Source organism: Haliotis asinina, chromosome 7 (assembly GCF_037392515.1).
Source record: "Haliotis asinina isolate JCU_RB_2024 chromosome 7, JCU_Hal_asi_v2, whole genome shotgun sequence".
Lineage (NCBI taxonomy): Eukaryota > Metazoa > Mollusca > Gastropoda > Lepetellida > Haliotidae > Haliotis > Haliotis asinina.
The window spans coordinates 61,066,015-61,081,636 of NC_090286.1; the positions used below are offsets into that span (position 1 = coordinate 61,066,015).

A 15,622-nucleotide genomic window follows, 5' to 3' on the forward strand; every position below is an offset into this window, starting at 1 on the left:
CTTAAATCATTTCTATAATATATATCATATTCTAGTTTATTCCGTATAGATGTTGTTTATTCTTGTTTAATGATTAGCAGGTTATAGTTTCCGCAAACATATGACTGTGGGGAATTAAGCTGAAAGTGGAAGATTTGTGTGCTTTGAACAGAAAGGAAATTTTATTGTCATAAGACAGACTGCAGATTACCTTACATAAAAACCCATTACTATGCCACTATTCCAATAAGAATTACACACGGACACACTACTTTTCCAACCACCTTCCATTTGATGTGCTCAGTACACACAAACAAGTGAAAGAACAAAGACATGATTTCTCACAAGAACCTGTATTCTGTGCTTTTGCAGTATATCTAAAACATAGGTTATGGCATCATCAAAATAACTAAACATGACAAAATAACAAGTCTTGCAAAACATGACATGTTCTGTAGAGAAATATTTCTGTTTTAATGTTGTAAATCCTTGTATCGTTGACCCTAGAATGTTGAAACATCAACATTGTAATGGTATGAAGAGTTTACTAGCATGAAACAGGTCCCCAACATTGTTCCGATGTGCACTGACAATGATTTTATTCACATTTTCTTGCATCCACTCAACTGTGGACCTCTTACAAATTACAGGACAAGTGGTTGAAGGGTTGTATTAAATTCTCTCACTTCCGTGTATTGTCTTGTCACCATTCTGTTTCCACAACATTTTGTCCACTCTCAGTCCTTATGGCAGATTTGTCACTTTGACTGTCAGTTTGATTAATGAATCTGAACAGCATTCTCCACATCATCCTAATGCATGTGGATATCTAGGGCATGGTAATGATGCATATTCATGAATAAATTGTTGATCATGCATGGCCTTGTCTTGTTTATTTGTTGTAGGACGAAACTGACCATGAAGAACTAATACATGATAGATAAGATAATTTATTCACAAATACAGACATACTACACAATATTTACACTAAATTTACAAATATATTGATGTGTAACAACTGTAACTCTGCATGATTCAAGCTATTCACATTCATTAATCAGCAAAGTAATCGCCTTCCATGACCAGAGATAGACTACAAGGTTCTGTAGCTGGCCTGCAAACTGGTTATTTTATATTCATGGGTAGTGCACTATCATCAACATGGCTGTAGTGTTAAATCCAAATATTCTGGTAATGTTTTAAAATGTCAGTTTCATAAATCACACAACTCCCTGATGCCAGACGCTCCCCTGATATGTCTGGAATATTGCTAAAAGAAGAAAGACACAGTTACACAAGTGTAAATGTATAAGAGGGCCATGTCCGTGTTTAAAACTCAGACATACACCTTTGCCAGCACTTTATAAAACATGCTGGCATCACCCAACCAAGTTTCAGTTGCCAAGATTAGCTATTAACTAAAAATCTAGACTTGTCCTGAATTTAACAGAGAAACATGATCTGTAACAAGTAAAATTATTTAAAGTATGTTTTCATGGTGTAGGCGATTTCAGCACCATTATGGCAATATCATGGCAGGGAACAGCTGAAATGGGCGTCACACTTAATCCCATGCGGAGAATCTGACCTTTGTCATCAGCTACCTCCAAAAGCCCTAAATGTGGTGCACTATCAGCTGACGATACAGATGGATAGGTACTATAACATTACTGCATACTTATTCCCATGAAATACGAGCGCAACTACCCTGTGTTTGCCATCAGAATCCAGACCCAGGGACATGTAGTCCTGCCAACTGCCTTACTGGTATGTCAGCACTCTCTTACAAAGCACGTCTACCGTCCAGAGAGAGTTTTCAGTAATACATGGGGTTAAATGTGACCCAGTGACCCTTTGGTTGATTCCTTGCCTTGTCGGAGGAAGTGAACAAAGACTTGAAGGCCTTGCTGGCAGTGGGATCTTCTTGGATACTTTTGACTTTGGCTGTTTTCTCCTCCACATTCCCATTGGTTATTTTGCTCCTGGCATCCTTCAGTCCATTGGTCAACTTGGATGTTCCACTTTCAACCTTGGTTGGCTCAACAATCCTCACCCTCTTGCTGGAACTTGCTTCTGTGAACAACAATCCAACTTGGATATTAGGAGAAGTATAAAAAATAACATCATGGGAAATAATTAATCCTAAATACTTGGTTGTCACATCAGTTTATGCGAATTTCTGAATGAAATTGATATTTTACACTAATCCTGACACTTGCTTAATTGCTTATCTCCTCCTCCCTGCGAAACGAATGGAACATCTGCAAACCCTTGAAGTTCTCTTCTAAAAGAAGACGTAAAACACACTCACCCACCGGAAGCCTCCCTTTCCCGCCAAAAAGGGCACATGACCTGCCATGCTTGTCACTCTCTCCTGGCAAAATTGCCAGACACGAGAAGGCTAGAAGTCAGCGTGCCTGAGGGGGGCGGCCGGGAGGGCTTATGTCATCAGTCAGGATAAGTATAAAATATAATTTTATTCAGAAAATTACATATTTTTCCCTACTCTGACTCATGCTTAATTGCTTAGAGAATCCGAAGGAAACGGCGGTGGATTCAGGCAGCGCTGGATTCAAATACGTCTGATATTTCCCCCCTAATGGGAACCTGTAGCGACGATAATTCGGTCCTGTTCTTCCAATATTTATCTATAACTTTCCGAAGGGATCACATCCAGTCGAACGTCTTCTGAAGAAGGCTTCGTTGACTGGAATGTGATGATATCTAGATGAACTAGCGTCCTGCTAGTATCTCATGCAACTGAATGTCAAGATGTTATAATCAAGACCAGTTCTGACCCTTCTTCATGCACAATTATCTTAATTACGAGTACAGGGTCATAATCACTAATGCTAGTCTGTTCGAGATGTGCGCATGGACTTTCAACTATTATACTCCGCAGAGCATCTTGGTCTCCACAAGTCACATAATAAATGGGTGAGTAAACTCAGCACCTTTGAGAACCTGTTCTCTATGAGGTTGACCTGGCAGTTGATTCTTCGCAATAAAATCCCATCTTAGACCAATATGTACCGTCTCTTGATGACTTGAATCAAATCTCGTCGAGTGAAGTCTAGAGCATGTATTTCTAACATTTGTGCAGCTGTTGCCAAGGCAAGCAGAAACAGCGTCTTCTGAGTTAGCATTTCAAATGAGGTCCAGTCTAGCGGCTTGTACACATCACTTGTGAGATGTTGGAGGGCAGTTTTTAAACCACAAGCTAAACCTGCATTGTTGGTCTTCCAACTTGAAGGAGCATAATAGGGCAAGTAGCTCAGGTACTTTAGTCAATTTGATCCCTGTTTTCAGTTTCATGGTGATAACGAAGCTGAGGGCCACCAAGTATGTAGATAATATAGAACCTTTCAGACATGTTTAATCCGTCCCATGGGATGTTGAGAGTGTCTGTTGCCCAGGCTAATGGACCAGGTACCAGTGACACAAGGTTGTTGTTTGTTTGTTTGTTGAACCTTGTTGCAAATAAGTCTATTTGCGGGGATCCAAAGCATCCACTCTGTTGGTGATGAACAAAGAGGACGAGATAAGGAGTCTGCCACAATGTGGCAAGCTACTGGTATGTGGTATGCTTTTTAGTCGATTGTCAACCATGCCGAAGAGTAGAAAAGTCAGATGTAGTTCAGACTGAGATCTCATTGACCCTTGTTTGTTTACGTAAAAGGCCACTGTGGTGTTGCCTGTGTGAAGTAGCCTGTCTCTCAGTACTGTCTACCAATGATGGATAGCATGAATCACTGCTTTCATATCCAACAGGCTGATGTGAAGAGCTCAATCTTCCTTCTTCCAGACTCCTGCTGCTACCTCATTGTCTAGATGGGCACCCCATCCTTGGAGAGATGTATCTACGTAGAGATGGTTGTTGAATGCCAGCTCTAAGTCCTGCACAGACATTTGATCAGCGAGTCCACCAAAGTAGAAATGACATCAGATTGTCTGGGAGCAGAGTTTGACCTCTGTTGTTGAGATGAAGATTCAAGAAGCGTTGTAATGGGCGTAGATACAGTTTTCCTCTTCTGGTCATGTCCTGAGCTGACGTAAGAAGACCTACGGGACACTGCCACTGACGTAGTGTCAACAGACAGAGTAGTGCTTGATTTATCATGTCTTGAATCTTGACCCACCGATCCTCTGGGACAACAATACGGTTCAATGTGGTGATGAAACGAATCCCGAGGAACTTGAGATCTTGTTGAGGTTCTAAGTTGTGTTAGTAGCCTGATGGTGAAGTCTAACTGCAGTCTGAGTTGACTTTTCTCTTGATGAGCTTGTATGCCATCATCCAGGTAAAAAGTGCTGTGTAGCCCTCTCAGGTGTAGATAATTGACAATGGGTTTGGTGACCAGAGTAAATAGCCTCTGGGCCGAAGATATTCCAAATGGTAGAACCGTCCCTTGGTAATACTGACCATTGAAAAGGAAGCGCAGATAATTTTTCAAGAGAAAAGTCAACTCAGACTGCAGTTTTCTTTAGATATACATCTTGTAGATTGATGCTGGCAAGATAGTCCGCTGATGGGATGAGGAGCCGTAGTTGCGGAAGACGTATCATTCTGAAGCAAACTTCTTGTTGAATACCTTCATGTTGTATATAAGCCAAACTTTTTCTTTGAATTCCTCTTGGGTACCAGAAAAATTGGGGAGTAAAAGCCTGGCGTTAGAATCTGTGGCTGTCATACTTCTACTGCTCCCTTCTGTAACAACTTTCTTATAGTATCTGTCAATTCGTCCAGTTGATCCTTTGCATAAACAATGGGAGATATTACTTTTGTGACTGGAGGTGTAGTTTCCTGTGGAACCTTGTAGCCATCTCAAAGAATCTTCGTGCCATATTCGTCGTTGAGAATTCACCAATTCCTCCAGTAGAGTTGAAGACGTCCACCCACTTGAGATGGTTATATGGGAACAGCTGGGAATGAAAGACTCCAGTCGCTCCAAACATGATCTTCAATGTTTACCTCCTTTAACATCCTTGGACAAATGGCCTATTTCCTATTTCCTCCATACAGGCGACGAAAAGAAGAAGACTTGCCTCCTTGAGTAGTAAACTTCTTGTCTCTTACCCTCTGGACTCTGGAGAACTAGTTAAAGGTGACTATGCTTGTCGTAAGAGGCGACTAACGGGATCGGGTGGTCAGACTAGCTGACTTGGTTGACACATGTCATCGGTTCCCAATTGCGCAGATCGATGCTCATGTTGTTGATCACTGGATTGTCTGGTCCAGACTCGATTATTTACAGACCGTCGCCATATAGCTGGAATATTGCTAAGTGCGACGTAAAACTAAACTCACTCACTCACTGGAGAACTAGGTAAAGGACCAAAATGAATCAAAAGCTTATCGCCATATCGGGACCCCATAATGCCTCCAGCCGACCTCATCAGGTGATGAGGAGAGAGTGACAAGCACGGCAGGTCATGTGATCTTTTTGGCGGTAAAGGGAGGCTTCTGGTGGGTGAGTGTGTTTTATGTCCGCTTCTTTTAGAAGGGAACTTCGAGGGATTCCAGGTGTTCCACTACCTTCGCGCGGAGGAGGAGATAAGCAATTAAGCACGAGTCAGGATAAGGAAAAATATAAGTCTTTGAAAATTTGGACTGACTGTCAATGCTGATTAACAATCATTATCAATCAATAATGGCTTTCAAAATTGGCAAAATCAGTTCCTATCAAAATAATGAATCATATCTCCACAGAGCTTCTCTATGGTCTATCATGATTCATAAATGACACAGTATCACATGAGTGTAGCGGATGGAGAGGACTTCAAGAAACATACCTTCAACAGTCTGGCTCGTCTCAACTTTGTGTTTCTCTGCCTTTTTAGCTTTCTTGAAAAAAGAAACAAACATATTTCACTCCTTCAGTGCATATTCTTCCTTCTCTGACTATGTTAGATCAAATGAACTCACCACAATATGATCCTATGCTGTAGCTATAATTCTATACTGTAGCTAGTGTTTTTAGTTGCATAATTTTTTCAGGGTTCAGTTTAAACTGACAAAATAACTCATAAACAGATAATAAAGTTAACCTTTTCCATCTTGGCTTTAAGTCTCCGTGCCTCCATTCTTGTCTTCATCTCATCATAGTCCTCTTCTGTTCCATTTATCACCACAATATCTGCAGAAGTAAATGGCTTCCCACACTGAAGGAGACAGAAATAAACATCGCAATGTGTGAGATGGGATATCAACTATTTGCAGTGTATTATCATTACACCAAGAGTCAGTTTTTACATGAAAATCATGCATCTTAACCACTATTTCGAAATGTAGTGAATCCTGGCAAGGCAAAGAAAGTGATGTAAGGGAGATAATCTCATCCTTGTTTTGTCATGAAAGCACATTAATCTTCCATATCAGTACAGATGGCAGTTGTAGGTTTTAAGGTGTTCTAGTAGTAATGATTGTTCAGGGATGTCAGTTATAAAATCAACCACAATAAATAGCAGCTGTGTACAGTACCACTGTCTATCTTTAGGTAAGACAGGTAACTCTGCATGACAAGCTCTGATGACAGAATCATTTTTCATCAAACAGTCCTGACACAGACACCATGATTTCAGGGATGTTCAGTAAGTTCTACAATAAAGGGTATTCTGAACTCGAAGAAACTTTAAAATGAACACATCTATCTCTTGTATAGTTGTCAGTATTTGTACGATGTAAAGAAATGTGGCATCAACCAAATAATCTGCAATCAATATGTCAACCCTGCCTTCGGTATCTTCTCTAAATTGTACAGATTTCAGGTAAGAGATAATGAATACTGTTACTTGGAACCGTGTCATAGAGCAACAGTCCTGGACTAGACATGTTCTGCTACCTTGTGGCAGACATCAGTCTTCACTTCCTTCAGAGCCCGCTCAGATACAACACAGCCACAGTTCCAGGAGAAACAGAATCTGAAGAAGCAGAGTAAAGAGTACATTATCATCCAACTAGTCATAACTATGTGACTGAGATTTTGTGCCACATTTAGTAATATCTGAGCAATGGCACAGCAGAGGACAAGATACACTGTACCCAAGATGGATGTTGAAATTGGTCGTCAGAGTGACAAATAAATACTTTAACCACAACACACAAAGCAGCCTCAGTTATGATGTTAGCTGTATTGCAGTGTCATAGAAGAAAACCACTAGTGATCATGTGAATATTTCATGACTTTCATAACTTTACAAACACTGAGTCAAAATTGGTCCTCAACAAACAGAAAATCGTTAGTGATCATATGCAATGTAATACTGGATCATGACATTAAAGCAAATGATCATCTGACTCCAGAAACAACTCTAAAAGCAAAAGTCATGTAAACTTTATCTTGGGAAGAGCATGGTAAAGACTTCAATTTACCACCAAGTTCTTATGGAAATAATACTTTACACTGAAAAAGGCAGTTAGTCTCAAAACATCTTTAAAAGGGGCAGGCTATGATCAGGTTTCCCTGAAGCCACTTCATACAGCAACTCCACAAGCAGGATACAGTACAGGAATCTGGGTGAGTCTGCATAATGTTAATGTACATACTTGTATTTTCCATTCATCTCCAGACCAACAACGGGACAGATGTAGCCAGACTTCTGCATGTCAATATAGCTGTCCCCCTTCTCTGCCATCCTGCCCTCGTAGGCCCGGTTGACAGTCAGCTCCAACTTCTTCAAGTCCTGGCAACACAGAATACACAGGAAATCTTGAAGTATCTCCAACTCACAGTGAACCTGTTGTAGGATTCTGTATTCTAAATCAAATGTTTCTCACCAAACTGACAGAATTAAACCATGTCAACAATCCTCTTATAACCCTAGCATCAAAAGATTGGATCTGAAAATCTTAAATATGTCCATTAATGGTAAAAGTACATTTCTCAGGAATAACAATCAGCAAGATTTTCAATGTTTTTTACAAGAGGTTATAATGTGAGGTAGATAACTAGTAACTGATAGTGGATGTAAAAAGAAATGTAAACTCTGTTAGTAGGGATTTCAAGCAAGTACTTGGTAAATAATGGCAAATGATCAAATATTAGATACATGTGTCTGGGAGATCTTGTCTCGGTTTTAGGATGTAAAAAACAAACAGAAATGACAGTCTACATCTTAAACAAACACACCATGTTGTAAACTAGCTGTGTTACAGTGTTCCCAGAAATTATTGAGAAAATCTTTGTTTTTTTTCTAATGATGCTAAGATTGGAAAAAGGGCTTTCACTATGCACTAAGCATACTAAATAAGGGAGACAACTCTTGAAGGCTTAGAAGGCTGCTCATTACGTCAAGAGTTATCTCCCTTGTCTGAGCAGACGGCTTCCTGTGTTGACATGGCAGAATTTACAGCAAGAGAGAAAAGAAAGCTCATTCTAGATGATTTTGAAAGGGGTGAGGCTGGTGCTAAAGTGTTAGCTTGTAGACATGGTATTCCTCTGTCTACAGTATACAGAACTTTGAAGAATATTCAAACAGGAACTGGGATAGAGCACAAAGCAGGGGCAGGTCGGCCTAGGAAATTCAGTGTTGTGGATCGCCGAAGACTTGGGCTGATTGTGAGTAGGGGCAAATTGAAAAGTGTTGAGAACATCAGAAATGAAATGATTAGCAGAGGAAGTCCTCAGGTATGCAATGAAACAGTTAGGCAGGAATTACAGAGACTTAATTGGGTGAAAAAACGTGGAATTCCCTTGCCGTTGATGAAAGATGCACAAAAGGAAAAACGTTTAAACTGGTGTCGGGCTCATGAAAATCAAGATTGGGATAATGTTTTCTTTTCGGATGAAAGTTCTGTTTGGCTTTTCCCTAATTGTGTGAAAATTTGGACCAAAGATACTGTCAAACCTATCTACCAGCGACCAAAACATAGCCCGAAGTTTCACATGTGGGGTGGCATATCGGCTCGCGGAGTGACACCATTGTGTGTTTTCACGGGAAACTTGACAAAAGAAAGACACGTTGACATTCTAAATGGTCACCTTCTTCCGACAGCACAAACATTGTATGAAGATGATTGGATTTTCCAGCATGATAATGACCCAAAACACACTGCGCGCTACACAAAACAGTGGTTGTCGGGCGAAAATGTTCAAGTTTTAGACTGGCCCAGTTACAGCCCAGACCTAAACCCAATTGAGAATGTGTGGGGAGTCATGAAGGACAGAATAAACCAAAAGGGACTGAGAAATATTGAAGATATGAAGGCCGAGGTGGTCCAATATTGGGATACCCTGTCACACGATTACCTACAAACTTTGATGGGTAGTGTGCCTAGGCGTATTCAGGCATGCATTGCTGAGCGAGGAGGTCTAACAAAGTACTAAAACAAGACTGAGACTGTAAAAGGATGATGTTTTATTTAAGTAAAACGCCAGAAGTTAATAAACGTAATGAGTTACATGACGCAACATGATTCTCAATAATTTCTGGGAATACTATACAAGTTCCCAGGGTACATACATAATGTACTGCTCAATACATGATATGCAGCTAATGCATTCAGGTGACAAAATCAATCAAAACATATCAACAAGACCCAATGTGGTCTCACAACAACCAAAATGAGGATTGAGTGGTTACATGTGCATGCTACTGACCACTGTTTTGCCTGTCTGTGACATTCTGTTTCTACACAACTTGAATATTTATGACGATTCATGACCAGTTCAAATTTTCTTATCAATTACCTCCCCTTGACCACACTACTGAACACCGCACTTGTATTCATGTTTTCTCTCTCATGAAATACAAATAACTTATGGTTAACAGAAGAAGAATTCATAACAGTAACATTGGCCACAGACATACCTTGAGACCTCGAAGATGTTCAAAGTTTCGTGCAGATTCAAATTTACTTCTGTCCAGCAGAAACTCAAGGGCTGATTCTCTATTGTACAGCCTGAAAAATAGTAATTGCATCTTCACTAATCCATTTTTGGACCTGATGATAGACAAAAAACACAAAGAACTGAAGAGCGCCAAACTTGCTAGCTCCCCTTCAGATTTATGAAAGACACTTTACATATTTTCAGCAGGGATGAAACAGTAAAGCAAGAACAAACTACTCCATTGATCATTAGCACATAGGTAACATGGCACATGTTGTGATGCACATATTTATGTAAAGTAGTCTCAAAACCTCCTCCTGACTATAAATACTCTAAAGCAGGTTAATAAGGAAAAGCCTGTTGTAGAAAAGCATTCGTTGCAGCTATTGTTAATAATGGTAGTGAACTTATTGCAGTAACTACAGGACATTCTTCAATAATCAACTGGCAAGAATGCTGATTGGTCATTGAAAGAGAATTGTCTTGGGTCAATACAGAAAAATACATCCTCTACCAAATAATAACGCGAAATCTCACCATGCACCAGAGCACTGATGTATTGGTCCACCCACATTAAGAGCACAAGCAGAGGAAAACAGGCCAAGAAGAATGAACACAGATTCACTATGAGAGTGATTCTAATGAAACATTTTCCATGACATTTATAACAATAAAACTGAATGATACCATCTCACTGCCCTGTGTTGCTGTGCATTCTACCACTATGATAATTGCACCAATTAACATTTTGAAAAAACAATATAATTAATAATAACATACAAAAATCTGACACTCACTGTTTAAAAACATTAATGATACAAAATATTTCCAGTCTTAGTGACAAAAGTGATGGCTATTTCCCCCAGTGTATTTCAATAGGACTGCAGTTACTTACTTTCCCAGTTCACAAGCCATGATAGGTTCCACCAGACGCTCCTGGCTCAGAGCACAGTGTTTCCATTTGGCCACCAAATCAGCTGTCTTGTCTTTCTAAGAAACAGACAGTCATTTCAGTAAATCTAGTTTGTTATACAATTGAACATGCCTGATGCAAATTCGCTACTTTAGCTTAACTATCTTCATTGTTGCCAAAGTATAGTCACAATCATGACAGCGGTAAGAGTTCTGCCTGTAACACCCAATTGAAATGTATTCTATTATTTATGATTATTTCTGGGGGTAGGGTTTAGGCTTGAGGTTTAGATTTGACATTATGTTAGGTTTAGGGTTAGGAATGGGGTTAGGTTTAGGTGGGCTTTCTATAAAATCATCTATTCCTAGGCACAGAATTATTTCTTATCTTTCCATGACGTCTTTCAATAGTAGTAATACATAACAATGATTTAGGAAAGAGTTCCTAAATTACACTGTCATGAGTATGGCTGGGCTGTATATTGTGATGAGTTTGTTGTTAAATAAGTTGGTATTCACGTTCAAAACACCCATCAGCGTGTCACAGTACCATAAATTAGCGACCAAAGGTTACAACATGATAATATCAAAGTTGTTTCGTCATTGAAGTTGATATGAATCAGAGTCTAATCAAATCATTTGTGGTTGACTGCAGCATCAGTTTCGATAAATTATCAATCTACAGTTATTTTCTGAATGGACAGTCGCAATAAAAACAAACCTGTTCGGGTTTTTTTTTCGTCCTGACCAACTCATCACGCCTCGGGATGGTTCCCCCATCGCAACCCATGCTGAAATTAATCAAGACGTTCAAACTTCCCTTTCAAATAGAAACAAAATGAACGACGATATTTGTTGTCTTCGCGTTTTCTGGAGAACCGGAAGCGGAAGTAGAATTCAGTGTCCGCTCTCCTACCCAGAGTTCCAGGCGGCGAGCCAGCAAAGTCATTCGTAACTACTCGGGTCATTCCGGAAAGCCGGACACGTGTGTGTGTCGTGTAATTTCAGCCACCCCAAGCGCCATTGACTTCGAATCTGGACCCGGTTGGTTATGTGGACTAGCGGCAAGTCCCCGTCACTAGATCATTTCTTCCCAGGCTGGCTTGCTAATGAGCGCCCTGCTGTATCCTTAGCCCTTGGGAACCCCCCTTCTAGACCCCCCTTCTTAGCCCTTGGTGCGAGTATATCCATCCGAAAAAAATCAGAAAAATTGCGCCCCGTAAAATGCACTACTCCCGAAATCTCACGCCTAGTATTTCTTTCAAAACAAATGTTTTGTGTGTGTTCTTACTTCATTAAATATGCATTCATATTTGTCATAGACTTGCACGCGTCTATAAGGTAATAATTGATAGTTCAACTGATCGTGTCAAAAAAGTGTCAATTAAATTAACCTATTGGACCTGTGAAGTTCTGATCTGCACTTGGGGATCCGTGTTGATTGATATTGACTATCTGAGCGGGGCTTACTTTGAAGGAACACTTTTTTTAATACGTTATACCAATTGTACCAATTGTGATCTTTTCTACATGCACCCTTGTCACGGTATGGCCATTTCTTCTATGTATGGTGTAGTCAGGGGCGAATACAGCCTTTTACGAAATGTAGGGGTACGTGTGTGTGCACGCTATGGTGTCACACTTTATTTTCAATAGTCATTTAACAACATTTCAGTAGCACAAAAGCCCTCCATCTACAGTTGGTTCCCATTACTGGAGAAATTCATGTTCAGTGTTTTGTCCCCTGTTTTGTCCTGACATTTTGTTAAAAGACCATTGAAACTTGGGTGAAACTGGCTGTGTGTTAAAGAACATTAACAGTATAAATACCTTGCATGGACTATTCAACATTATGTTCAGACCAGGCCTAGTTACCAAAACATGGCAAAAGAGAATCATAACTGCCATTCCTAAGTCAGGAAAAGGAGATCCAAGAATCCCAAGCATAGAGGGATAACAGTACACTCAGACACATGTAAGATATATGCTGATCTATTAAATACTAGATTAAGCAACTGACTAGAACAAGAAGACATTCTTAATGATTTACAAGACTACTTACATGCATTGACCAACATTAATGATTATGTACAACAGAAAGGTATCAAAACTCCTGACATACTTATGCTGCATCGAAATGAAGGCCTTTGACTCAGTTACCGTTACTATGGTGAAGATAACGACTTGCTTTCAAATACAAGGACATTTTCTATTGGAATTACAATCTCTATATCAAGTTTTGAAATGCTGTGTCAAAGTTAATACAGAAATGACTGACTGGTTCGATGTTAATATTGGAGTCAGACAAGGCTGCAGTTTATCTCCGACTCTGTTCTCCATCCACATAGATGACCTTGCCAGTGAAATAAGCAAACTACAGCGAGGGGCGGTTATTGACCATTTTAAAGTGTCTCTACTACAATATGCTGATGATATTGTGTTCATAGCTCAAATTGTGGTGATATGAATATTGATTTTTGTTCTGAGTATAAATATTTAGGTTTGTAGCTGAATGAGCAATGGCTATAGGAAAACTGTAAGAGATATTTGTAAATCAGCTAATAGAGCCCTGGGTGGTATTATGACCAAATTCAACTCTCTTGGGGTTTCAGTTGTGATGTTTTTACTAAGTTATATGATAGCTATGTCCAACCATTAATCAAACTACAGTGCCAGCATCTGAGGACTAAGTCAATACAAAGAAACTGGACAAATCCAGAATAAATCAGAAAGATCTTTTCCCCGGAGTTAAAAAAACACATCCATCTACCAGGCACAGAGTTAAAAAAAGACGGGTTTACATATGGTTGTTGCTAAATGGTTGGACAAGCCCTCAATCATAAGTAAATATGAAGTTTGCAACTTATTAGGTGTACACGAAAAATGAGCTTACTGCTTACTTATCTGTATACTGTAGCTGAGAGAGGTGATTGTGGTTGTAGAAGCTCTGATGCGAAAACATGGACTGAGGCTATCATCATAAAACAGTGACAGCCGAACCGAATACATTAAGTGCCACTCTTCATATATGGTCAGCGCAAAGAAAACCATTGTGGGATTACAGAAGATTACAGAAACTCAACATACATGGACAGGAAAGTATTAATGTGCTTTGCTCAAATATATTTAGAGCTGTACTACTACTGTTGCTGCTGCTGCTGCTGCTGCTGCTGCTACCACAAAAAGCCCTTAATTGACACTTTACACAAAAGAGATTGTGATCAGTTGCTCCATGACTCGTTCGATGACCGTAACAAACCCAGTGGAAACAAACTCAGAAATATAGACTTTATAAACAAGAAATTGGTATCTGTCACTACACAAGAGTAAATATACTATTAACTGGACATCAAAGGGGCCTGTTTGCATGACATAACCAGGTAGACAAGAATCAGCGTCTGCTACGATTGTCCTACACATTTTTTTTCATAACTAGTAGACCCGTGAAGGTCCTGGGGTAGAATAGGGCTTCAGCAACCCATGCTTGCCATAAAAGGCGACTAACGGGATCGGGTGGTCATTCTCGCTGACTTGGTTGACACATGTCATCGGTTCCCAGCTGCGCATATCAATGCTCATGTTGTTGATCACTGGATTGTCCAGACACGATTATTTACAGACTGCCGCCATATGGCTGGAATATTGCTGAGTGGGGCATAAAACACACTCGTAAGTAGTATTTTGTTGAAATGCTAGAAATAAGTGGATTTTTCAAAAACAATTATTCATTATTTTTGTTATTTATTTTCATGTATGTACATTTACGAAAAAATGCTTTGTAATCATGCATCAGCAAAAGCTCCCACATGAATGAACTGTACAAATTCAGAATGGTTGTAGTACTATATCTTATGAAAGAAAAAGGTAGTTCCCATTTGTGACGTTGAAAGGTCATGTTCGAATTCATCCAATCAGGGACGAGCACAGCCAACTGAAGGGATGTGTGCGTTAGTGCACATATTCAAAATATGACATGACTATGTTCCACCATATGCATGATTATTCACATACAAATCTTCCACAAGGATGTTGTATTATCATTCATCATTTCTAAGGGTTTTACATAATGTCAGAGAAGTGCAGTGCAGCTGGAGCGTGAAGTGAAACAAACATTAGTAATACAAACACAAAGCATATCTCCTTACATCAGCTGGTGTCTCTGTGAGACTGTCAGTAAACGAATATTTGTATAACAGTCCAACAGGATTTTCAACATATTCAGTATCGCTTTTACTTCGTAAAGCAAAAGCATGGAGTTGAAATTATGTAATTATTTACTGATCCAAATACAAAGTACAAACGTTTGTCTCCTTGTAATTGTTTTCCATGCATACAGTGCCAACCAAACGTATGTATACATGATCTTCAAATGGTATTGCTGAATTAGAAAAGCAATTGATTATAATAAAATTAGCTTCATTTTGTAAAGTTTAACTCACATTTTTTTTCATCAAATGCTCTTTCTATTAAAATTGACCTCTGACCTTACCAAAATAATTTTGCCATGAGCACATATCCTATGTATTATACTACTGTTCACAATTTTCAATCCTGATCTGGGCACATAAAAGATATATTTTGTTTTAAAAAATCGTCCGTCAATCCAAACCAGAGTTATTAAAATAAACCGGCCAGTTATCGGTTGAAATAATACCATAACTGATATGATATGCTGCACCTTGCATGGGCCCCTGCACGATAGTTGTGCATGGTAGCTGGTGCAGTGCACCATGCAATTCCCCCAATGACGTGCACGAAGTGGCCAAGTGACTATCTTTTCGGGTAAACAAATGGCTTGTCATTTTAATGGGGTTGTTTCGTGACCCACCAGAGGGGCGTGATGAGCTTGCCGTGCGCCCCGTTTGATGACTGATTGTAAGTTATTCGTTAGTGAAAGGCTG

At 39.6% G+C, this 15,622-nt stretch overlaps 1 protein-coding gene across 2 annotated transcripts in view; it reads right to left on the reverse strand.

The window, feature by feature from the left end:
• Nucleotides 1-313: 313 nt before the first annotated feature.
• The window catches only part of LOC137291711 (replication termination factor 2-like), a 559,227-nt gene continuing 543,918 nt past the window's right edge, over nucleotides 314-15,622 (reverse strand). The window contains exons 1-8 of one of the 2 annotated variants that reach the window (XM_067823167.1): nucleotides 11,443-11,678; nucleotides 10,705-10,799; nucleotides 9,790-9,880; nucleotides 7,526-7,662; nucleotides 6,822-6,900; nucleotides 6,028-6,141; nucleotides 5,773-5,824; nucleotides 314-2,052 (exon numbers count right to left, since the gene is read on the reverse strand). In XM_067823167.1, the coding sequence (XP_067679268.1) occupies nucleotides 1,796-2,052; nucleotides 5,773-5,824; nucleotides 6,028-6,141; nucleotides 6,822-6,900; nucleotides 7,526-7,662; nucleotides 9,790-9,880; nucleotides 10,705-10,799; nucleotides 11,443-11,511 (894 nt within the window). In that variant the 5' untranslated portion in view covers nucleotides 11,512-11,678 and the 3' untranslated portion in view covers nucleotides 314-1,795. Of the gene's footprint in view, nucleotides 2,053-5,772; nucleotides 5,825-6,027; nucleotides 6,142-6,821; nucleotides 6,901-7,525; nucleotides 7,663-9,789; nucleotides 9,881-10,704; nucleotides 10,800-11,442; nucleotides 11,679-15,622 lie in introns of those variants that run through there. The other variant, XM_067823168.1, reaches the window with a different exon arrangement.